The sequence below is a fragment of the Suricata suricatta genome, chromosome 12, assembly GCF_006229205.1.
Source record: "Suricata suricatta isolate VVHF042 chromosome 12, meerkat_22Aug2017_6uvM2_HiC, whole genome shotgun sequence".
Classification (NCBI taxonomy): domain Eukaryota; kingdom Metazoa; phylum Chordata; class Mammalia; order Carnivora; family Herpestidae; genus Suricata; species Suricata suricatta.
Window position 1 is genome coordinate 25,074,588 of NC_043711.1, and position 26,262 is coordinate 25,100,849.

General features: G+C 38.9%; 1 protein-coding gene and 1 long non-coding RNA gene across 18 annotated transcripts in view; one reads left to right on the forward strand and one right to left on the reverse strand.

Moving 5' to 3' along the window:
• Positions 1-13,592: 13,592 nt before the first annotated feature.
• LOC115273319 lies at positions 13,593-14,997 on the reverse strand. 2 transcript variants are annotated; one of them, XR_003900781.1, is made up of 2 exons: positions 14,888-14,997; positions 13,593-13,687 (listed from the first exon to the last, which is right to left on the reverse strand). It is a non-coding gene; the product is annotated as an uncharacterized LOC115273319 (long non-coding RNA). The 2 variants fall into 2 exon arrangements; XR_003900780.1 differs by lacking the exon at positions 14,888-14,997 and adding an exon at positions 14,139-14,287.
• A 1,528-nt stretch (positions 14,998-16,525) lies between these two features.
• The window catches only part of SLMAP (sarcolemma associated protein), a 139,307-nt gene continuing 129,570 nt past the window's right edge, over positions 16,526-26,262 (forward strand). For all 16 annotated transcript variants that reach the window (XM_029916312.1, XM_029916325.1, XM_029916319.1 and 13 more), the window contains exon 1: positions 16,526-16,743. In XM_029916312.1, coding sequence (XP_029772172.1) covers positions 16,546-16,743 — 198 coding nt within the window. In that variant the 5' untranslated portion in view covers positions 16,526-16,545. The remainder of the gene's footprint in view (positions 16,744-26,262) is intronic.

Genomic DNA, 26,262 nt, shown 5'->3' on the forward strand with positions numbered 1-26,262 from the left:
ATAATGTATGTGAAGTGTTTAACACAGTGGTTGGCAAAGGGAGAAGATAATTTGTGTTATTGTTATTATTTTTGTTCATTAGTCAAGACTGGCTACATAATTTGCAGGGCCCAGTGCAAAATAAAAATGCAAGGCCTCATGTTAAAAACTAAGAATTTCAATACAGCAACAGCACACAGCATTAAACTAAAGTGTGGGACCCTGGGTAACTGTACAGTCAACACACACACAAAAATAGTCCTATCACTAATTACGTCATATATACATGTATGTGTTTATATAGCTTATCTATCCAAAAAGGTTGAGTTTTTCTTGGGGGCAACTTCCAGAACTCAATTTGTTGAATTTACCTAACAAAGGTAAAATATATCCCTATTTGGTATATCAATAGATGATTGGTGCTTACATTTTTCTCAACATTTTATTATAAAAAATGTTCAAATAGCAAAATTATAAGAATTTTATTTTATTATTATTTGTTTTTGTTTTTTATTTAATTTTTTTTTTTGAGAGACAGAGAGAGACAGCATGAGCAGAGGAAGGTCAGAGAGAGAGGGAGACACAGAATCTGAAACAGGCTCCAGGCTCTGAGCTAGCTGTCAGCACAGAGGCCGACATGGGGCTCGAACCCACGAACCGTGAGATCATGACCTGAGCTGAAGATGGATGCTTAACCAACTGAGCCATCCAGGTGCCCCCAAATTATAAGAATTTTATTATGAACACATGTATACACCCTACCTTGATTCTACAACTAATGTTTTATTATATTTGCTTTATTACCATCCATTAATCTGTCTTGTTTATGGTGCATTTCAAAGTAAATTCCAGACATCAATATCACTAACTAAAATCCAATTAATTTCGTTTTTTTATTTTGATGTAAAATTGACATACAGAGGAATGTACAGTTCTTTTTTCTTAATTATTTTTATGTATTTTATTTTGAGAGAGAGAGAGAGACAGAGAATTGAGAGGGAAGAGGGTCAGAGAGAGGGGGAGACACAGAATCTGAAGGGACTCCAGGCTCTGAGCTGTCAGCATAGAGCCCGACGCGGGGCTCGAACCCACAAACTGTGAGATCACGACCTGAGCCGAAGTTGGATGCTTAACCGACTGAGCCACCCAGGTGCCCTGAATGTACAGTTCTTAAGAGTGAATTTGCTGAGTTTTGACAAATGCATATACCTCTGTAAACCAGACCTCTAGAACATCACTATTACCCTAACACATTCCTTCATACCCTTTCCCAATTCATCTCCATCCCAACCTGCCTCAGAGACAACTATTATTCTGATTTTTTTTCTGATCCTTAAGTTTTTAAAACTTAAAGGTAAGTTTAATAAGTACTTAACTTCAATATTTTCTCACATGGGCACACACAAAATTCTCCAGACTATAAAATAGGAGAGATAAGTCTAGAATACTCTAATGTACTCAACAAATATTTATTGAATCAAAGAGCAAAACTAGGAAAATCACTGGAGTACTTTTTGTTTTCAATAGTTTCAGTTTTTGGTAAAAGTGACACAATGTGTACTCCAGAAAAAATGTAAGTAATATGAAAAAATACAGAGAGAAAATTAAAAATCACTCACCATATAGGAATAAACATTTTTAACATTTTGATAGAATTTCTCCCATGTATCTATTTATATATACATACTGTGAAGTGATTTATGTAATTGGATAAAAATGGGATCATAGACATATACAATCTGTTTCTGTCACTTAACAATATGCTATAGATACCTCTCCTCATTGAGGAGTGTGGAGTGGAATCATCACTTTTAACGGGCACAGTCGATGGACAGACCACTCTTTAATTAACCACTTATCTACCCATAAAATGTAAGATTGTTTCCAAATTTTCAATATTATCAGCAACACTACAATGGACATCCTTGTACATACATCTTTTTCTGAACTATGTAATTATTTACTTAGGATAAAGTGCTAAGGATGGGATTATTGGGGTTACAACCTGACCATGTTTTATATGCTGGTTTATGATACCAAAATACCTGCCAGAAAGGAAGCAGAAATTTACATCTATTGACTGGCTAAGTTTTAAATTTTTGAGAATACAAGATGAATATTTTCTTTTTTCCTTTAGGATAGAAAAGAGGGAAATACACGAAGAGCTAACATACCTAGATTTAAACCAGCAAGTGAGTGCCCCCAAAAGGGGTCTCGCTGGGTTATTAGGTAGAGCATGGGACTCTTAATGTCAAGGTTGTAAGTTCAAGCCACAGGATGGATGTGGCGCCTACTTAAAAAAAAGGGGGGGCACCTGGGTGGCTCAGTCGGTTAAGCGGCTGACTTCACCTCAGGTTATTATCTCACAGTTCCTGAGTTTGAGCCCTACGTTGGGCTCTGTGCTGATAGCTCAGAGCCTGGAACCTGCTTCCCATTCTGTGTCTCCTTCTCTCTCTCTGCCCCTCCCCCACTCACACTCTGTCTCTCTGTCTCTCAAAAATAAATAAACATTAAAAGTTTTTTTAAATGTGCCCCTAGGAGCAATGCAGGTGAATCCAGTTGAACCCAATTCAGTAAAAAAAAATATTAAGTGACTAGCACGTGAAAGGTAAGGTTAGCTGGTGGGAGCAAAAAGATGAGAAGCTGTGAACTCAGTATCCAGAATACTCAAATAGCACAAATTCCTTGGCTTCAGTGACTTATCTTTACTTGAGCCTGTATGATAAGAATGGACCCTAAGGATTTACTCTTAAAGGGGCAATGACCCCTGCTTTAAATTTGGTAAAAAACTCAAAAGATGTAAGTGAAAAGTAAGTCTCTCTCCCATTCTTATTCCCCAGCTCTGTAATTTCACCCATTGCTCCTCTCTAGAAGTCACCACTGTTACTTACTTCCTGTATATCTTCCCAGAAAATGCCTTGCATATGTGTACACAGGCATATGCTGAGCACACAAAAACATTAAATGTCCACTCATGGCTTACTCATTCATGCAGTTTTTAAATACAATAGTATTATACTTACACATGATTTTACATGTTGCTTTTAACATTATACCTTGGGGATTTTTCCATATGTATTCACAGAGTTGTTTCTTTTATTTTTAACTTGGAGATTGTTCTGTAGCCTAAAATGGAAGCTGCTTCATTCCTTTTTACCATCTACACAATTTTTCATTGCATGAATGTAATTAACCAGTACTCTGTTAATGGACCCCTAGGTTGTTTCCAAGATTTTGCTAATATAATCCTGCAATGAATACCCTTCTAGATACTGAAAGCATTTTGGAATAAGAAATGACTGTGTGAAGGTAGTAATATTTGGCTTCAAATCAAATAAATAAGTACTTGGTATAGACATTTGTTGCGTTATAGATGAGTCCTGAAAGAACAGATCTTTATGGGATGTTTGGGTGTCTCAGTTGGTTAAGCCTCTGACTGGGTCAGGTCATGATCTCACAGTTGGTGGGTTCGAGTCCCGTGTTGGGTCTGGGCTGACAGCTTAGAGCTGGAGCCTGCTTCAGATTCTGTGTCTCCCTCTCTGCCTGTCCCCTACTCATGCTCTGTTTCTCTCTGTCTCAAAAATAAATAAACATAAAAAATAAACAAAAGAACAAATCTTTAAAGATGTTGTGTCTGAAATATGTTCCTCCAAACAACCATTAAAACAAAAGAAAAGCATAAAAGCCAACAGGAAATCTCCACCCACTTAGTCAGACTCCTCAGGAGGAGTAAATAGATAGAAGGAGTGTCTTCCAGGTCCACAGTGGAGCTTTGTCACACTCATAGTGAGAACTCATTGTAGAATCAATGCCTTGGCACTAACAACTTCCCCTAGAGAGTTTGGATCTAGCAATCTGGACACACAAATATTCATTTGTCACACAAATATTCATCAAAAGGCCTTTGGACATGTGGAGGAGCAGATTTCCTTTTGCCCTTCCTTTTGACTTTTTTTTTAACTTATTTTGAAATAATTACAGTAGAGAAAAGTTTCAAGAATAGCACAAAGAACTCCCATTTATTCAAATTTACTATTTTTAAAAGGTTTGGCCACATTCTCCTCTTTTTACATATATATGAGGTTTTTTCTGAATTATTTAAAAGCAGGTTGGATATCAATACTCCTTTACCCCTTAATACTTCAGTATGTGTTTCCTGAAAACAAAGATATCCCATTAATTTTGGGGTGGGGGGAAACTGACCTGGCGACTTCTATCTAAGAGCTAGAAGCAAACTTAGGAAAAGTGTCTACTTTTGCATACAGGGAAAACCAGAATTTAGCAAATGAGGCAGTCAAGGTCACATTGCCAGTATCTGAGGTGAGATCCTCTCTTCTGGCTCTTTCCACTCTAAGCCATTAGGAATCATCTGGTCCAAACAGTTCAATAAATTTTAAAAAGTGGTTTTTTTCTTTACGTTTATTGATTTTTGAGAGAGACAAAGTGAGAGAGAGCAAGCATGAGTTGGGGAGGGGCAAAGAGAGATTGAGGGAGATAGAGAATACCAAGGAGGCTCCACATTGTCATCATGGAGCCTGATGCAGGGCTTGAACTCACAGACCGTGAGATCATGACGTGAGTCGAAATCTAGAGTCGGACATTTAACTGATTGAGCCATCCAGGTACTCCCAAACTGTTCAATAAATTTTATAAATGAGGAAACTACAGCTCAGAGAGGGTTTGTAATTTGTCTAAGGTCACACAGGAGGTTATTGGCCTGGATTCCATAGGTAGCGAAACCTCTTTGCTAAGGTGCTCCAGAAGAAGATGAATTTTCCTGAATGCATACTTAGTGAGTAACCTAAGTGGACATCTAGAGCTTTTGTCTGCCCAGGAATACTTCCCTGTCTCCTGATAACAGCTTTGGAAAACCATCCGTCTTTCACTAGATAAAATTAATGGGATAGTCCTTCAAAGTGCCCTGCCCTTCTGGCCATGAGATGGGCATGTAACCCTACCTGGGTCAGTGGTCTCTGTGGCATTTGAATCTCAAGGAGAGGGACTCAAGGATTGAAAGAGGGTGCTTTGATTTCTCCTGCAGCTGATGCTGAAGAGGCCTCCTGAAGAGGCCGCTTATTGGCTCTTGTTGCTCCTCAGCTTTGCTTCCCATCCTTCCTGAGATTTGCTTCTTCAGCATCTATTTCCATCCTCTGAGCTACCCCCATGTCTTTCCGATAACTTCCACAGGCTTAGGTTGGCCGGGATTAGTTTCTGTTGCCTGCCTCGCCAGTAACAACTGACTGAAAAAAAAGAAAAATGTTGCTTTCATAAACACTTGCCCAAACAGAATGGTGACTTAGGTTGCATAAAAAAAGTTGTGCCTGGGTACACCCTTCCTTCCTCAAAGCTTAGTGTGGAAGTGCTTTTCAGGCTCATCACACTGCTGTTCAGTCTAACACCTCCAGACGCGAGTTCCTGGAATCACAGAGCAACCTTTTTGTTAAGTCTGACTCTAAGAAAGATCTCTACCAAGGGGCACCTCTTAGCCAGTGGTTATTTTAATTCCATTACCCCCAAACTGCTCCATATGGGTGTTTAGAATGGTAAAATACCATCTGAGCACAGATTTGAGCACAATATTTGAGCACAATAGCCCAGGATGGGCTCCCGGCCTGATTGACTCTAGGGCCTGCTGCCAGCCAGAGGTGAAGACATCACTCTTTGTCTTTCCTGACAATCTGTTCCTGACCTCCTGAAAGAACTTTTGGAAGGAACTCACACATATACAAGAACACATTGATGTCTCCAGAATGACATTCATAAAGTGTAGTCTGAATCTATATGCAGGAAAGAAATCTCCATAAAAGCATAATCATCTGCAAAGAAGTTCCCAAGCTCTTGTAGAAACAGATTTTTCTTTCTTTCTTAAAAAAAAAATCTTAATGTTACATATAATTTAACATTTAAATATTACTATGCTGAACAGTTTAGTTTCCCAATAGACACTGAAGAACCAGATCTTTGCGTAGCCAAAGATCCAATCATCTAATAAATATTTTTGTGCTTAGTATGTGCCAGGCACTGTACTATGTGCTAAAGAAACAGAAAGCAAAACCAGACAGATACTTACTCTTAAAATGCTTACAGTCCAGAGGAAAAGCAAACATTCATGAAGATGTTATAGTCATACTCTATTACAAATTGTTACAAGTGCTATAAAAGGCAAATACAAAGATCCATGAAAGAGATTAAGAGTAAACTGTTTTCCTCAAAATAAAGTTTCCATAATTCCAAGTGATTTTGTAAAAAAGTAAACTCTATACCCAGTGCAGGGTTTTTCACCAGTGTGAGATGAATCACATGCTCTACCAACTGAGCCAGCCAGGTGCCCTCCAAGTGAATTTCTTAAAAGGACTATAGAGCAGTCCCTCCCCTACTACACTAGTCTGTAAATATACGAGCCCAGCCCTAGTCAGACAGACTATAGGAGATCTAGTGGTCCTCTCAGAGCAAAGCCAAGAGGTTCTGCCTCTATTTTTCCACTGTGTTCATCATTATTATTTTCAAAGCTAATAGGAAAGGGAAAATCACTCTGACAAAAACATCCCACAGAGTAACAGATGACCATTTCAAAGGCAAACTCAAATACAGCTCCTTGAGGCTTTTTTCATTTCTCGGTTCATGGTCTCCCTTTCTCCATCTTCAAAGTCAGCAAGAAGGTTAGTTCTCATGTCACATCTCTCCCACCTACCTCTGCCTCCCTCTCTACTTTTAAGGATGCATATGATTAAAAGTAGATCCACCCAGATAATCCAGAATAATCTTTCCAACTCAAGTTCTGTACCCTTCATACCTGCAAAGTCTCCTTTGCCATGTACTGTAACATATCTTAAATTCTGGGGATTAGGACATGGATGTCTTTGAAGGGCCATCATACTGCCTACCACAGAAAGCACGAAAAATGTTCTTGTTAAGGATAAAAAAAAATAGAGGTGCTTCATTCTATGTGGACAAAGCAATGGGAACAAGATGATGCTATTTTTCTGGATAGTACCAAACTGCTAATGGTGGTTATCTTTGGGCACTGGAATTATGGGTGGTTTTTCTTTATGCTTATCTGTTTTCCAAGTTTTCTGGAATAAAAACAAGATGCTAAAAAACCCCAAACACCCAAACCCAACCTCAGATATTGTGATTATTTAGGAGAATGTCTGTATCATTAGGAAATATATGCTGATCTATTTTTTAATAGTTTATTTCCAAATTGGTTTCCATGTAACACCCAGTGTTCTCCCGACAAGTGCCCCCCACCATGACCACCACCCCCTTCCCTTCCTCCCTCTCCGCCTCCAGTCCATAGTTCATTTTCAGTATTCAATAGTCTTTCATGATTTGTGTCCCTCACTCTCCCCAGCTCTCTTTCCCCCTTCCTCTCCCTATGATCCTCTGTTAGGTTTCTCCTGTTAGACCTATGAGTGCAAACATATGGTATCTATCCTTCTCTGCCTGACTTATTTAGCTTCATGCTGATCTATTTTGAAGTAAAGTATATTGGTGTCTGCAACTTATTGTCAAAAAGTCCAGGGGTGCCTGGGTGGCTCAGTTGGCTAAGCATTTAACTTTAGCTCAGGTCATGATCTCATGGTTTTTGAGTTCAAGCCCTGCAGTGGGTTCTGCGCTGACAGCTCAGAGCCTGGAGCCTGCTTTGGATTCTGTGTCTCCCTCTCTCCCTCTGACCCTCCCCCGCTCATGCTCTGTTTCTGTCTCAATAATAAATAAAAATTTTTTAAAACGTCCAGAAAACACATTTAGATATGGCTAAATAGTAACAACTTTGAATCAGGAAGGGGTATATACGTATGTTTGTTGTAATTTTATTTCAATTTTCCTGTATATTTGAAAAGCTTTGTAATAAAAAGCTATCATAAAATGCAAAATTTTAATGGGCAGAGATTCTATATTGATTCTATATTATTCTTGTTATCGTTGTCATTTCCAAGAATAACTTCAGAGTCTAATCTAGAGTGAGAGGATAAGTTATGAAATCAAGGCAAGTTTTCTTCTGCAACCATCTTTGCCATGGATACCAAGTTAAATAATTAGATCTCAGGAAATGGGGAGATGGACCTGTCTGGTTTCACTGAACAAGGTCTCATTTTTCTAGGGATGCCTCTTCACTAATTTCTCCTATAGCATTTCATGCGTTGTGCTTGCTAGCACACTAGACTTGCACAGAGGATACTGGGAAGATGAGCAGCTCCATAGGGCCTAGTGCAAAATGAAAATGAAAGCTCCTTTGTTAAAAAGATTTTAAAAAAGGATTAAGAGTTTCAAGACCGCAGTCCTTCCAAGTGCTGTCCCTGTATAAGGCTACACACCCATGAAATTGGCCCTGTACAAAGGTCAGCCCCCCCCAAGCCTCCCACCAAGCCTCATACACTGGGCATGCTTGGTGGGGAGGAGGGTGGAAGAGGAGCAGGCACCCCAGACTCCTCTTACTGCGCAGGTCTCTTCACTCCATTTCAACTAGACTTCTTATGGATGCGTAAGACCAAAGATCCCTGAAAAATCTATCAATTCCCCGAATTACAGCCATTTGATAAGATGCTACTGACTGTTATCTGTGACAGTGTTTTACAGTAGCAGGAACAATGCATTTGTCTAAAACAAAAGTTCTAATGGAATTTGTTAAAAGGAAACACAAATAATTATACTAAAAAATGAAGATTCAGAATGTCGTCATTTTCCCAGAATAAAGAATATATTTAAATATTTTTTAAGAAATCACTAGATGCGGAGTGCCTTGGTGGCTCAGTTGGTTAAGCTCAGGTAATGATCTCGCAGTTTGTGAGTTCGAGCCCTACATTGGGCTCTGAGCTGAGCATTCAGAGGCTGGAGTCTGCTTGAAATTCTGTGTCTCCCTTTCTCTCTGCCCTTCCCCCACTCATGCTCTGTCTCTGTCTCTCTCTCAAAAGTAAACAAACATTTAAAAAATTTTTAAGAAATCACCTGATGAACAAAACCACCACATATAAACAATCTCTGATATTTTAATTGGTAATAAGTTATTTAAAAACAAACCCAAACATACCAGTAAAAAGTCATAAAAAATGTCTTATGTGGTTTTCTGACCCATCTCTTTTATTCTTCAGCATTTGCTGCATTCCAAGTAACATTCTTAAATTGATTATAAAAAGCAAGAGAACACTCGAAGTAGTCAAAAGGGAACTGACACAAAATTGACAAAAATAAACATAATTTCTTCCTTTCCTTACCCTCCTCTCCCCAATGCAGGCTTTTTGCTATTGATATAAAGTATTTATTACTTTTAGGAATAAGGCTCCTGGTATTGATTTTCCCATTTCTGATAAAAATTATATGGTACTTTTAAAAGGGCCTGCCTCATGTGGCTTAGAAAAACATCTGGAAGGAAATAGCTAACAAACTGTTAACACTGGTTGGCAGTAGATTGAAGATTTGTGATGAGGCTGGAGAGGATTTTATTTTCCTTACTTTGCTTATTTGAATATATGCAATGAATATGTATCAGTTTTATATAGCCAAAAAAAATCAGTAAAGATATTTTTAAAAAGAAAAAACCCTAGCATGTACTTTACATCTTGTATGCTGGTTTAGGACCATTTAATCTTTTTGAGCCTCAGTTTACCTATTTATAAAATGGGATTAATACCACACAAAAATGTCATTAGGAAAATGCCTTCCCACATGGTAAACACATATTCAATAAAAGTCCCTTTTCTGAGCCTCAGGTTCTTTGCCTGCAAAATGAGGGAGCTGGATTAGTTGTCCATAATCCTTTTGAGAGTTAATGTTCTGATTCCCTCTATGTTCACAGAAAAAGATTTCTAAATGAAACATAAATGTCTTTACTTGTCTTCAGGTAATTAGTTTTCTCCTATTTCCTGAAGAACCAGGAAACCAAAAACAGATGAGCAGTTCCTCTGGAATGTCTGGGCCACTCCACCCTGGGCACCTGGGAAATGACAGGGTATTTCCACTCATTACCATCTCCCTAATGAGGAGAGGCTTCTTTATTGAAAAGAGGATGAAACTTTAGTTTTAAGAAGCTATTGTGTGTCATAAAAAATATATACTCTCAATTTTAATTTTTGACTTCCTCTTTAATTGGTTTGCCTACTGATATTTGCAATCTAGATACTCTGCTTAAGCAGTTATGCAAAGTTTCCATAATTCATTATATCATATGTCATTGGTTAAAGTCCAATTAGATCAGAGTCACTTGGGGGGGTTGTATATTAAGTGAGTTTATAGAGTTGTCTCCTACACATCTGAAATATTAATGATGGCCTATCTTTCATGGTACCAAGGTACTGATTTTACAATCTCTCTATGCTTTCTTAAGATTGAAAACAAGCATGGATGTAATACTTATCAGTTTACTAAAAAGGTAAAAATTTTAAAAATGAGGGAATACTACAACATTGGGAAATACTTCCATTCCAAATTTCTCAAATGTGACACATATACATATACATATGCATATATATGTATATTATATATTTATATATATATATATATATATTTTTTTTTTTTAGTAGGCTCCATGCCCAAGATGGGGCTTGAACTCACAACCCTGAGATCTAGAGTTGTATGCTCCAGCCAAGCACCCTAAAACATGCCATATTTCTTATTTAATTAAAATATTGTATGGATACAGAATCATAGAAAGGAACACCCACACGGCTTAGAATTCAAAATATCTCATGTATGAGATTTCTTAATTTAAGCTTTTTCTGAGCCTGCTGAATACCAGTGGGTGAAGAACGCCTTCAGTGCCATTTTGGCATTTCTCGCACCACGCATAGCTTGGTCAGATTCTTTACCCTTCCAGGTTACAGCAATCCCAGTTTTTTCTCACAGAAAAACAAAACAACCTTATTCTGTTTGTTTTAAGAGATACTGTAGTAGAACTAAACATAAGGAGATACCTTTTATTTTCACATTTATGAACAAATGTCTCCATATATGAATTACGATAATACAACTTGCTCCTTACTATGGGAGGCTAGGAGAATTCTTAGTCTTAGTAAGAATAAAAACTCTAATATTGTCTGAGTACCTACTATTTTCTGGGCATCATGGAAGAAAGGCATTTTGTCTTGCATTATGTTACTTAATCCTAACAAAACTCTGTGAGGTATTATCTACTTTTTTCAAATAAGGAAACAGACTTAGAGAAGCTAAATAATTTACAGTTTACAGTGCTGGTAAATGGTGATGCAACGTCTGATTCTGACACCTTGATTTTCATTACTCTGATCTTCCAGGAGAAAGATGAAAATCTGAAGTCTGTGTTTGCCCTCAAGTCTTTCAGCCATTGAAATTCCAGTTCCTGCTCTTATGCTTCATTCACTAACATAGGCCTACTTATAATTCCCTTAAAGTCTTGTTCTCTCAAGTTTTTTGGCCTTTGTTTATAATGTTTTCTTGACCTAAAATTTCATTATCCTGCCACCACTAGCTGCCCTACTCCTACTTATTTTTCAAGTCTCAGTTTAAATTACTCCACAGTGTTGTATGGTCAATTAATTTTCAACAAAGGAGGCAAGAATATGCAATGGGAAAAAGCATATTCAATAAATGGTGTTGAGAAAACTGGACAGTTACGTACAAAAGAATGATACTGGACCACTCCTTTATACTATATATATATATATGTATATATATAAAAATTCCAAATGGATTAAGGACCTCATTGTGAGACCTGAAACCACAAAAAATCCTAGAAGAAAGTGACAGGCAGTAATTTCTCGGACATCAGCCATAGCAACATTTTTCTAGATATGTCTCCTGAGGAGAGACAAAAGGGAGATAAAAGCAAACAAACTATTGGGATCACATAAAAATAAAAAGCTTCTGGACATCAAAAGAAACAATGAACAAAACTAAAAGATAACCTACTGAATGGGAGAAGATATTTGCAAATGACATAGTGGATAAAAATTTAAGTATTTAAAATATATAACGAACTTCTACAATTCAACACCACGAAAACAAATAATTCAATTTAAAAATGGGGACAAGGGGCACCTTGGGTGGCTCAGTTGGTTAAGCATCTGACTTCGGCTCAGGTCATGATCTCACGGTTTGTGAGTTCAAGCCCCATGTTGGGCTCTGTGCTGACATCTCAGAGCCTGGAGCCTGCTGAGAATTCTGTGTTTCCATCTCTCTCTGCCCCTCCCCTGCTCACATTCTGTCTCTGTCTCTCTCAAAAATAAACAAATATTTAAAAAAATGGGGAGAAGATATGGAAAAACATTTCTCTAAAGAAGACATACAGGAGCCCAACAGATACATGAAGAGATATTCAACATCACTCATTATCAGGGAAATGCAAATTGAAGTCACAATGAGAAATCACTGCACACTTGTCAAAATGGCTAAAATCAAAAACACAAGAAACAAGTGATGAGGATGAGGAGAAAAAGAACCCTTGTGCACTACTGGTAGAATGCAAACTGGTACAACCACTGTGGAAAACAGAACAGAGGTTCCTCAAAAATTAAAATAGAATTACCCTATAGTTCAGTAATCATACTACTGGGTATTTAACAAAAGCAAATGAAAACACTAATTCAAAGGGATATGTGCACCCCTATGTTAATTGCAGCATTATTTACAATAGCCTGATTATGGAAGCAGCCCAAATGCCACCAATTTATGAGTGAATGGATAAAGAGGAGGTGGAATATTATTCAGCCATAAAAAAGTATAGACTTTTGACTTTTGCAACAAATTGGAGGGATCTAGAGAGTATAATGCTGAGCAAAGTAAGTCTTTCTCTGACTTATTCCACTCATCTCTGGAATTTAAGAAATAAAACAAAGAAAAGAAACAAGCTAAAAACCAGACTTTTAACTACAAAGAACAAAGAGATGGTTACCAGAGGGAAAGTGGGTGGGTGGGGCGGATGGGTGAAATAGGTAAAGGGGATTAAAGAGCAAACTTATCATGATGTGCACTGGATAATATGTAGAATTATTGAATCACTATATTGTATGCCTGAAACATATTAATATAACATTGTATGCTAACTACACTGGAATTAAAATTTTTTAAATTTATTTATATTTTTAAATTTATTTTTTAAGTTTATTTATTTATTTTGAGAAAGAGAGAGATAGGCAGGGGAGGGGCAGCAGAGAGAAAGGGAGAGAGAGAATCCCAAGCAGACCCTATACTATCAGCAGAGAGCCCGTCCTAGGCTCAAGTTGACAAATTGTGAGATCATGACTTGAGCTGAAATCAAGAGTTGGACACTTAACTGACTGAGCCAAACAGGGGCCCCTGAAATTAAAAAATTTAAATAAAATAAAATAAAATAAAACTACTCTGCCATGCTCCCATTACTCTTGTTATACTTACAACAGCAAGTTTCTTACTATGTCATCATCTGCATTATGAGCAGCTAGAGGGTGTTGGGTTTCTTTTTCATTGTTGTAGAGCCTTTCAAAGTAGCTATTTCCCAGTAGGCATTCAATTAAATATTTATAGAATGAACTAATGAAAGTCTGTAAATAACTTATAGATCCATGCCCAGAACTCATTAGAGATTTGCGGAGAAACCTGTATTACTTTATTCCACATAAGCCTAAAAGTTACCAGAAATGAAAACTTTTTATCCTCTTATATTAAAACTTTTCAACATACCTTTATTTTTTCCTGGAATAAAGTACCTGGAACACAGTAGTAGTTTAATACATATTTGCTGAATTAGTGAAGAGTCCTAGAAAAGTACAGAAATACACAATGTCTTTATAATCTAATGCATATTCTCTCCACACTCATTTTCTGCCACTCCTTCTACATCCTGTAATAATGAGTAACAGTATGTAATTTTCATTCATGCATAAATATTTGTTCACTATTATGCGTCAGGCATATCGGTCCACTGTTTCAAATAGCTTTGTTCCTTCCTTGCTATTCTCTCTTACTGGAAATTTAAGAAGCCATTCAACAAATACTGTATTTATTGTGGTTTTTCTATGTTCCTTCATTCAGTTCAGTTACCTCCCCTAGAAGCAGTCCCTGACACCTTTAGCACTCATTGCTTGCTTCCACCTTAGCCCTCATTACATCAAAGTGAAATTATCTGTGTTTGTCCCCTCCCCACCCCCCTTCTTATCCCACAATATCCAGGTGTGCTTGCAGAGGGCAGGTATTGAGGTTTTGTTCACCTGTGTTTCCAGGGCCCAGCACAGAATTTAGGACAGGTAGGACAGGGCCAACACCCTATATGTAAGTATTGAAATATATTCTCACAATAGCAAGTGAGTTATGTATTATTCCAAGTTATAGATGAGAAAAGGAAGCTTGAAAAGGTTTAGAAAAGTTTTAGATAAACTCGAGGTCACACAGTGGTAGAGCCTGTTGTCAAAGGAATTTGAAGAATGAAGCCACCATTGGTTCTAAATGAATAAAACTCCTTCCCAGGAGTTCAATTTTCTTGAAATTTTCGTTGAGATTTTGTTTTCTTTCCTTTTGCAAACCAATGACTCCTCATCCACCATAATGTTATGAGTAGGGGCTATACACCCTTTTTTCATATTGGTAATTGACCTTTCTCGGGAAGCACGGTGATCTTAAACTTTCTGAAGTCACACTCTTTCCGGGGTAGAATCTGCATTGGAGCCCTGGGGGACGTGATGGGTCCCAGGAGAAGGAAGGGTCATTCAAAATGGAATGCGGAGACTGAGAGTTTTTCTCTGGGCAGGATTCACATAAGACTTTGGCATTTTAGATGCACAAATCCTGAGACTTGTGGGAATCTGGTTGGCCACACCTAAGGTGGCTGTAGGAGACGGTTGCCCACAGCTAAGATGACTGCAAATGAACATCTCCTTCAGATGGGTCTGTTCTCTTTGTTCGTTGGTATCTTAAGCGAGAAGTAGAGTGAGTAAAATTTAGTAAAATCTGGTCTTCTTACCAAGGTGGTAACGTAGGAAGTTGTCACGTTCTGTTTGGAAAACCTCCAACAGGTCAAGTTTTCTCTTTCCCTTAACCAAAATGGTTCTAGAGGTTGTCCCACGGTTTGAAGCTTCCAGCCCTTAACTAACATGGCGTCCGGAGGCGCTTTAAAAATTAGTTTGCCCTCTTCTCTGCCCTTGACTATCATGGCTTCCACGGCGTCGGACACGTGACGACCCCGGACTACGGCGCGGGAGAGGGGGTAGGAGGGCCCTTGAAGGGTGCGCGTTCCCGTGGCGGTGCACCGGGTAGGTTTCAGTCAGAGTCACTATGGCGGCCGGCGCTGGCAAGGTAAGCTGAGGCGGCGGCGGCGGCGAGGGAGGCTGGACCCGTTGTGGCGTTCGGGCTCTAAATCCCTGCAGCTCGTCGGCGGAGAGGTCGGCCGAGGTCTTGGCCAGTCGTGGGGACTGGCAGGGGGCGGGTTGAAGGGGGTGCGGGCTGAGGCGGGCGGGCACCGGCGCCTGACGGCCGTTTGTTTTGATGTTTTCCCCACCAGGTCGGAAAGTTTCCTGCCTTGTTGGGCACAGCCTGAGCGTGTTCCACCGGCCGCGAGTGGTGGAGGCTGCGGCGGACCCAGCCCGGGGCCTCCAGGCCTCTCCCCCTATCTCCGGGCCAGCCTCCCTCCCCCACCTCCTCGTCCGCTGGGAGCTGCGGCCGCGGTCCCTGAGATGCGACCCTCGTGGGGGCGACCCTGAAGGAAGGCTGCCCGTGTGCTGAGCAGCAGCCAGGAGCCCAGGCGTTCAGGAAGCAACTTCCTGCGGGCCGAGACCCTCCAAGCCTCCCCGGGGTTGCGCCTCGCTCGGTCTGCACCGGCCTGCCGAGCCGGATCCCCGCCCTGGGCGCGGGGACGCCCGCCAGGTGCCCGGCAGTCCCCACACTCGGCCGCTGCCCGCGCCTCTGCCTGTCCCCGCTCCTCGCGCCAAGGACCCCAGCCGCCGCGGCCGCCTCGGCTCGTGCCAGGGACCCCGTGCCACCTCCCGGGCGGCCTCCGCGCAGCAAGAGAAATGCACACTGTCCCGCTTGCCGGCTAGACCCCCGCGCCGACCCCCTCGCCTCTGCCCTTCCGCTCCCAGGGCCCTCGAAGACGGGCGGTGGCTGCCCCGAGGTGCTCAGCTACACCTTCCTTCGGCCCGAAAGGACCTTCCTGGCCGCACGGAACCGACCCTTCCTTCATGCTGCAGTGCTGCAACATTTCCGCCACCGAGGGGGAAAAGCGGCCGCGATCCCAAACAAAACACAAGAATTGGTGTGTGACTCATCTGCTTGGATACCTCCAATCTCTCAACTGCCTTCCAGGAGTTTTCTTGGCCGAAGCTGTCCGATGTTTGAGCCTTTTCTTCCCAGGGAAGACGATGATGGACTGAAAGCTGCCAGTTGGGGACTTTGTGTGATCAGGGCGCTGCTGGGTTTTAAAGGAGATGATGGGGCTTGCGCTGGCTTGTCTTCCCCCTCAAGTGAAGAGTTGTTGATGTTCACTGGTTATGCTTAGACAATGCGCAGTTTGTTTTAATTTAAAATTTGGGGGGGATAGGGGAGTAAAGGCTTGTGAAGGGCAGTCCGGATCCGGTGGAACTCCTCTTTGTCCCTTAGTAGGAGAGACACCCCAGTCTGTCCTCGATGCCGTCAGCCTTGGCCATCTTCACTTGCCGCCCGAACTCACACCCGTTTCAGGAGCGCCATGTCTACCTGGACGAACCTATTAAAATCGGCCGCTCTGTGGCCCGCTGTCGACCAGCGCAGAATAATGCTACCTTTGATTGCAAAGTGCTGTCAAGGAACCATGCTCTCGTCTGGTTTGATCACAAGACGGGCAAGGTAATGTCTCCACATTATCTATCAGTCTTTGCTTTTCGTTTCCCTTTGCCCTTTCTGCATAATATACGCGGAATCCCAGGGTTTGCACCCAGAGGAGACTTTGAGCAAGGCCACGGAAGCAACTTTTTGTGTGTCTGAATCTCTTGGAAGTTTAGTTGAGGTGGTTGAATGGAAACAGAGAAGGTACTGTAATTAAATGCCTGGGGAGGGCGATGGCATCTTGATAATGGGGTCATTCCCAGTGAAATCCCAAACCCTAATTCATTTCGGAAAACTAGATAGTGAAACTTGGCTTCTTGCTTCCCGTCTTTTTAGAAAGGTGAATTTGCCGTTGAGTGCTCTAAAACAAGCAAGCAGCAGTTCCCGAAGCAATGCGGGGAATCTGTGGCCGGTATTACACTGAGGCTCAGGTGTCTCGGTGAGATGTAGTTAACACATAGCTTTTAATTGAGTTCAGGTCAGGGTCTTCCTAGTAAGGACAGTTGTTGGTGTAAATTTACAATTTTGAAAGATCTGATACATATTTACCCATGAACGAATAATTTGCAATTTTCAAAGCCAATTTCATTAAGCACTAATAACCGTCCCTTTACATTTTTCAGTTTTCTTTGCAAGATGGATAAACATACATGTATCGCTTTTGAAAATTACTTTTTGATGTTCCCTGCAAGAACTTAAAAAAATAATGCACACTTGCATAGGTGATATTTCAAAATCAGTGTTAAGAAATTAATTTATTTTCTGAAATTATATCCAATTCTGTCAATTACAGTACTTTGATGCAATAGGATGAATTTAATGCTCTTTAAGTGTGACTCTTTCATATTTTTATATTGGTATCCTAATTTATTCTGTAGTGGATGCTTATATTTTAAAAATACAAGAAAAAAAGTAAGGCCCTTTCAATTTTTAAAACTCTGTGTGGAGAATATGCTAAAGAACTCTTTTATGGTTATACCTCGGTATTAGTTGAGCTATTGAGTCAGCTCCAATTTAGAGTAAGTTATGTAAGACTAATAGGAATATCTTGGGTTTCACCTCCTGACCTTTTGCTCTCTTTCTGAGTTAAATGATTAAGTCATTTTTAAAAGAAGTTAAACCTTCAAGAGTAGTGGTTTGAAATAAAAGAAGCCTGAACCTCAAAACAAATTATTTCTGTTGCTACTGAGTTAAGGAATTATTATATAAATCATTTTTCAAAGAAAGGAGGAAAAGATTGTGCTTGCATAATACCTGTGCCCTGCTCTGTGTGTAGGATGGGAACTGAAAAATTATGTTAATTTTTCTGTATCACACCAGATGTTCATTTACCTATGGAACAGACCCTTTTTTCTCCCTGGAAACTAAAGTTTGGATGCCTAAAAGACTTCATAGATTACCCATAACCATTTAAGTGAGTGTTCACAAAACTCATCTTTCCAGGTATCAAATTCAAACATTAGTTAACTTCTACTGCCCTAACTTAATCAGCTTTACCTTTTTGCCTAAGCTAAGGTCCAACTTAATCAGATAACAGGTTTCCTTACAGTACATAATCTGCAAATGCACCTTCTTTGATACACTACTCAAAGGTGACTCAGATTTTTTTCTTTTACTTATTTGAAAAATAGTGGTTATATGAACAGTGCTTTTCATGACTGTACTAAAACCCTCACAATAGGTTATTTTAAGATGGCTAAGAATAGATCATAACATGTTAAAATTTTGAATGGAACTTTAACTAGAAAAACTTTAAAAGATATACAGCTTATTTCCACCATTTTCACTTTTTTTCTGCTTTAGCTAAAAACAAACACTTCAGGCTATGAGGTGTAGATATAATTATTGATTGTTGTACAAACTAATCTAGTTAAAACAAGTAACCTGTCAGATTTTGCCATGTGATCAAATTGTTTTATGAATTATTTAAAATTTAGGTTTGAACAGATAATGTTTTTGACTACCTGTTATGTGCCAGATATCCTGAGATACCCAGTTCCAAAGAAAACCCACAGTTCGACCAAATATTAGTTATTGTTTTCTATGTGAAATTTCTTGTTTGAGGATTTCTCCTAACAAAAGTCACTGAGGCTAATATATATTCCCAGCAAATTTCTTTGTACAACACCATAATCCTCTCCTGTAAGCATCACCTCAGGCAAGTTTTTATTTTAATTTAATTTAACTTAATTTTCATTTTGAGAGAGAGACAGAGAGAGAGAGAGAGAGAGAGAGAGAGAGAAAGAAAGAAAACAGACATGAGCTGGGAAGGGGAAGAGGGAGAGAATCTTAAGCAGACTCCATGCTGTCAGCATAGAACTCAAACTCCCAAATTGTGAGAGCATGACCTGAGCCAGAATCAAGAGTCAGATGCTTAAAACCGAGTCACCCAGGCACCCCCAAGTTTTTATTTTACAAACGTCTTGAAACTTTAGTTTTCTCCTCTGGGGATAATAATGGTACCTACTATTGTTTTGAAGATTGAGATAGTCTTGTAAATTGCTTAGCACCCTGTTTCTGGCTCCTATTAAAGGATCAATACTTAGGAAGGAGGGCATTTAAGGTGGGGAAAGAGGGAACCATTTAGACAGTTCTTTGCAATTTGGTATATTGCTGTGGAGTCTTAGGAAGGTAATAAGAATTGTTTTTCTTTCATGTGATGGCATATGTAGAAATACTTTTTAAAAACCTATGAAGTTGAGAACTTTGTTCAAATTGGCACTTTCCTTGGGAGATGGAAAATTGGAGTAATATGCCCTTTGATTGACTTTTATCTTGTGATTGACTTTTATCTTGTGATTTTTGCATTCGGCACTGACCATTAAGGGAGACCCATTAAAAGCTGGAGGAAGAAATGGGGTGCCTGTGTGGCTTAGTTGATTAAGCGTCTGATTTCTGATTTTGGCTCAGGTCGTGATCTCACAGTTTGTGGGTTTCAGCCCACATCGGGCTCAGTGTCAACACTGAGGGGTCTGGTTGGGATTTTGTCTCTCTCCCTCTTTCTCTGCCCTTCCTTGCATGCTCTCCCTCTCTGTCTCTGTCTCTCAAAAATAAAGAGCTGAAAGAAGTAATAAACACTTGAAGCTTTCTGATTATCCAAGTAATCCATGTACATTATAGAAAATTTGGAAAACATAGGCACATGGAAACCTAGGTGATGCTTTTTAAAAAAAATGTTTATGTATTTTGAGAGAGAGTATGTGAGCCTGATGTCGGGCTTGATCCCATGAACTCTGAGATTGTGACCTGAACTGAAATCGAGGATCAGTCACAACTGCTGAGCCACCCAGGTGCCCCTGTGTGCATTTTTAATGCGGAGTGTGTGGAATGTGTTATGGTACTTAAAACCAGCTTGTTGGAGGGCAGCAGGTTTGCGATAAAGTGGAATCTAATACGTTTTCCCAAATCATCTGTTTAGGGGTGTAGCAGTTGGGTTTTGCCCTGTTTGGATGCTAGTCCTGTGGATCATCCTTCACTTCTTTTTGGAGGTCAAGCTCTTGAAATAAGATAGGTGATAATAGAGTGCTTTTTAATCCTTCCATTGTTCCAAGGTACCACTTGAAGAAGCAAATCTCTCCATATGGTGGTTACTTTGAAGGGGGAGTGAGTGGACTACCTCCTGATTTGGATGGTCCCTCTGGATTTGAGGCTTTGTGGACAAGCTTTTTTACTTAAATTCAATGGATATTTTTGAGCACCTGTTCTATCATGATCTGTTTTAGTGGAGGGCACAGTGATGAGAGGGGAGAAAACAACAAGAACTGGTAAGAGATGGTTATTCCTTCTTTCTAGGAACCTGTATTTTGGATAGAGAGGGTGACTATACACTTTGAGAACAATTGATTGAGACAAGATGGTGTTAAATAAGTTTAAATGGCAAGAGCGATGGTGTTTGAATTCGACTTTAAAATAGGGATGGATAGGTACACACTAAGAAAAGGTATCCTTTTTGGGTGGTTTTTGTGTGTTTTGAGCAGATGAGAGTAGAATAAAACAGACAAAAGCAGGTGATGTTGAATGAGTTTGACATCTTCCAATCACTGACGAAATCAATCTTGTTGAATTGGAGAGTTGCTATGGGTGAACATCCATTCTCTGTGACGTTTTATGTTTGTATCTTTTTTTTATAATTGTCAAACCCTGAAAGAGAGGGTATGTCTGCCTTGTATTTTATCTCTTACTATTTTGTATGAAGTAGATGCCGAGTAACTAAAGCTGGGTAGATAGTTGCAGAGTTTAATTACCAAGGGCATGGATCCATGCACTGTGGAAGACCAGGGAAAGTTCTCTACACTGATGTAACAGAACCACCATTTAAAAGTGATACAACAACACTATGTAGAGAGGCCTGGAGCAAGGACAAATGGCTAACTGCTTAATTAATGCTTTTTGTGCAGTAACTATGTTCCATGCCCTGTTTTAACTGCTTTACATGTTAACAATTAATCCTTTAATAACTATTTAAGATAGGTGCTTATTTTTCCCATATTAACCTATGAGGAAATTAAGGCACAGAGAGATTAGGTTAGATTAATTTGCCTAAATTCACATAGCTATTAAATAGTAAAGCCAGGATTCGAACGTAGGTATTTGGACTCTTAATTCTAGAGTCTAGAACCCAAGCTCTTACTTAACCACTCTGCTACTCCAAGGCTTTGTAACAGTTTAGATCTGATGTCATTTTGTAAGGGTACAGATCAGGCTCACAGTAGGACTAGAAATGATTAAATGCCAGAAAGTAAGAAAAGACAAATATATTATCTTGTGTATTAGGACTTGAGCAAAAAGAGAGGTTCTGTAAGTTCTGGAGATTTTAGGGATGATTCATGGATGAGATGCAATTTGAGGTAGACCTTAGGACTTAAAGTAAGGTGGATGTAAATAACAGATGTAAATAACAGGAAAAGGAGTTTTGGGTGAGAAGAATTGCTGAAATAAAGGCATAAAAGCAGTATGATATGTCACATTCCAAGGACATTGCAAGAAAGTCTTTGCAAGGGAAGAATCTCCAGGATTTGATAGCCAAGATAATGTCTTTCTTCTTCCCCATATCTAAACTTGACAGCAACGATCCTGGCTTCAGCTTTTGGGAGAATAGCAGATCATTGATTTTATTTGTTTGTGTGTTGTTTTATAGATTTTTTTTGTTGATAGAAGTAAAAACCTCATTAAGAGTTGCTGGTTTTTGTGAGAAAGCATTATAATTGACCAATGTTATGTTTAAGACACATTGATGTAAACATGTTTAGAAGGCCAAGTTGTATATCCAAAACAGATTCATTTCATACTTTTCACAATAGTGGAAAATTGATGAAACATTTTATTTCTTCAAGCTGTTAAAAATATGGATGGTGTAGATACTTGAAGCATTTTTTTTTTCTGTTTAGGTATTTGACTTTACTTCTTAGGTTTAATCTATACTTTGCATCCTTTCTCGGGCTCCTGTTTGGTTTTTTCAAGTGGTATTTATGTTAGAGCTTAGTATCTATTCTCCTTAGTAAATAGGGAGGAGAGTGTCTGTCATTGAGACTTTTAAGTGAAAAGGTTGTGAGATTGGTTCTTAATGTGTGTCAGTTACTTGAATCAAGAAAAATGATGGCATTTGTTAGCTACGGAAATGTTCTAAGGACTCTCCTGCTGCCATTACAAGTGAATGAACAGTTTACAAGTCTCAAAAATCTCAATTGTTGTCCCATTAATTTTTGATGCGATGTACAAACCCATTCAAAATCTCTCATTTCTCCTTTTTCCAGCTCCATCTTCTCTTTTTTTTCTGTTTGCCCCAAACTCTGTGCAGTAGCTGTGTGACAGTGCTCACTGTTCGTAGAACAAGTGCCTTTTTTGCTGTTTTGTCTTCCAGAATGACCTTTCCGCTTCATCCCTTGAGGCCCAGTTCCAATGTGAAACCTTCCCTAACTCCCACTGACTAAAGAATTAATTGCTGCTTCCTTTATTCTCCCATAGAACTTTGTATATAATTTCATTATGGGACACAGACAACAAAATAACTATAATGCAAATGTGCCATTGCCGTACCAGATGTGAGCTCTTGAGAACAAGGGCATAGGCACTACATAAATGTTTGAATGAGTGATGTACGAACAATGGAGCAGTCTGTATTTATACAAACCCCGAGGGGGGGGTCAAAGAGCAGAAGGTCATTTGAGTTAGTTCTTAATTTGAGACCATGGACTCAATTACCAATAGGTAGTCTTTGTAAAGATCATTACTTATTGAGAATTTGCAGTGTGCAATACAGTTTGCTAACTGTTTTGGGACCATAATCTTGTGTTTGGTGATATTAATTTTGAGCTATTACATGCATACTTTTAAAGATTTTATAGTCTGAGTACTTTCTTATTTCACTTGATCTGTGTAATACTCCTAGGAGGTAGGTAGAGCAGCTATAGCCTGGGTGCATTTTATCCTAAAGGAGTTGGATATTTAGAGGTTATTGGTACAAGGTCATCTATTACTAACTATGGGAATTGGGACCAGAATCTCCATTCCACTCCACACCCCCTCTCCTCGCCCCCCGAAATGAAAGCCAACTGCTAGACATTTATTCTAAACTATCTTATTATGGACCAAACAGTTATTATAATGGAAATTTATCTTTTGCTCTCTTGAAAGGTAGGCTAAGTTATTTTCTGGGAGCATAACTGAAATGCTTATCATATGACAGACTTTCAAAGACTGTGTGAACCTGAGTTAATTATTTGTCTGAGTCAGCTAGCGTTTTTTAAGCAAACCTCTAATACTTCCAGCAATGAATATATTTTTTCTTAGGTTTGCATTCTGGCAACTGATTTGGATTTGGTGTTTATGCAAATGACTGAAACAACCTTGCAAAAACTTGCCTCCCATGAAAATCTTTTATCCTTTAAGGAGAAGAGCTAATCATTATACAGAAAAAAAAAGTTAAAAGTTTATATAGGCACTTGAAAACATGGAAGTTTTTGGTGATTAGTACTGTATTCTTTGTCAAATGTATTATTTGGGTTAGATTTTAATTTAAAGATGTAAGAAACTTTGTTTTCTTATTTATTTGTATTAAGGTTTTGTCAATACTTTCAGGCTTATAGGTTTGTCTACATTTATAACTATTGACTTGCTCTAGCTTAGCCAAGCAGAATGAATTTCCAATATGAACTATAAAGCTGCTACTTCTGATTTTTTGCTTAGGTAAATATCAGGAATACATTCCCAAGAATTCAAGCAATAGGAAACTATATAGAGAATATACATGTCCTCCTGAACATAGGTACCTCCTGTCCTCTTCCCCTACTCCAGAAGTAACTGTTATTATTAGTTTGGTATGTAATTTTCAAAAGTTTTTCTTTGCATTTACCTACTTGGGTATATAGGTAAAGAAACATAGTTTTCTGTTACTTTTTTCATAAGTGATTGGATTGTAATTTAAAATACTCTTTTGGGGCACCAAGAGTCAGTTAAACACCTGACTCTTGATTTTGGCTCAGGTCATGATCTCATGGTTTGTGGGATCTAGCCACATGTCAGGCTCATGGAGTCTGCTTGGGATTCTCCCTCTCCCTCTCCCCCCGCAACCCCCCTCTTCTCTTTTCCAGTCATGTGCATGTGCAGTCTCTCAAAATAAATGTTTTTTTTAATGTACTTTTTAGCTGATGATATTAAGTGAATTGTGTTAGACCAATCTGAAATCGGTTAATGTGCTCTGAGTTCTGACCAGCATCTAGACTGCTGTAAAATTAATAGCTATCATTTATTGAGTATTTACCAGGTGGTGTGATAAGAGTTATATGCATTATCTCATTTAATTCTCACAACAAACTTTTGAAGTAGGTAGTATTATCCTGTTTCAGATGAGAAAACTGAGGTTCTGAGAGATGAAGGAATTTGTTCAGGGTAACAAAGATAGTAGTGGAGTCAGGATTCAGACGCCACTCAGTTATCTGATTGCAGAATGCACACCTTCAACCACTCTGTTGCTTGCTACCTCAACACTCTTAATCATAATCTTATCACCAGCCTGTTAGTGAAAAATATGATCAGAAGGAAAAAAATGTATTAAATAAAAACTGTATTGTCTATTAACTCTTAGATATTTTGGTAGTAAATCAATTTAGAGGTTAAAAAAATTTTTTTTAATGTTTACTTATTTTTTTAGAGAGAGAGTGGGAGTGGGAGAGGGGCAGAGAGAAAGAGGGGGACACAGAATCTGAAGCAGGCTCCAGGCTCTGAGCTGTCAGCACAGAGCCCAATGCGGGCGGGGCTCCAACCCACGAACCGTGGGGTCATGACTTGAGCTGAAGTCGAATGCTTAACTGACTGAGCTACCCAGGCGTCCCAATCAGTTTAGAGTTTTAATTGAAGATTAGTTCCTCAAACAGTATTTATTAATCACTTAACATTTTACAGATTGAATAAAAACAACTCTTTACATGTAAGGATACTAGAGTATCACTGTTCAGATACTATAATTAAAAAATGATACTTTTTTCTTTCATCAGATAATTTTTAAGTTTAGTATGTTTGGAAGTTGTCATTTATTTATTTATTTAAAAAATTTAATGTTCGTTTATTTTTGAGAAAGAGACAGTGTGGGAGGGGGTAGGGGCAGAGGGAGAGGGAGAGAGAGAATCTGAAGCTGGTCTATGCTCTGAACTATCAGCCCAGAGCCTGAAGCAGAGCTTGAACCTGTGAACTGCAAGATCATGACCTGAGCTGAGGTCAGATGCTCAACTGGCTGAGCCACCCAGGCACCCCAGGAGGTTGTGTTTTAAATAGAGTGTGTGTGTATATATGTATGTATGACCACCCCCATAAGTAAATCTATTATAGAAACAATGACTCTATTGGTTTTTTTAATTGTTTATTGAAATATTAACTATATTATTAGATGGTAGTTATAAAGTTCCTTCTATTTCAAAAATTCAGGGCTGGAAAATAAGATCATGCTGAATTTTATCAGTAGAGCAATGGTTGTTATGCTTGTAGAATAAACAAAATTTGTAGTTTTGAATTTTTTCAAACAGTTTGCATGGCAAAAAGGGATGTTATGGAGTTGCCATATAACCTACCAATTCTACTCTTAGGTATATATCTACCAAGAGTAACGAAAGCATATGTCCCTGAAGAAACTTGTATGAATGTTCATAGTAGCATTATTCATAATAATAAAAAAAAGTGGGAAGATCCCAAATTTACCATCAGCTGATAAATGGATAAATAAAATGTGGTATACCATATAATGGAATACTACTCAGCAATAAAATGGAATTATGTACTTCTGCATACTACAACATTGATGAACCTTGGAAACACTATGCTCAGTGAAAAGAAGCTGGACCAAAAAGGCCACGTGTTGTATCATTCTATTTGTATGAAATGTGTAGGATAGGCAATTCCATAGAGAGAAAATAGATTAGTGGTTGCCAGGGTTTGGGAGTAACAGGGAGTGTGATGATAATTTTATATGTCAACTTGGCTAGGCCACAGTATCCAGTTTTTAGTCAAATACCAGTCTAGATGTTGCTGTGAAGGTACTTTTTTTTTTTT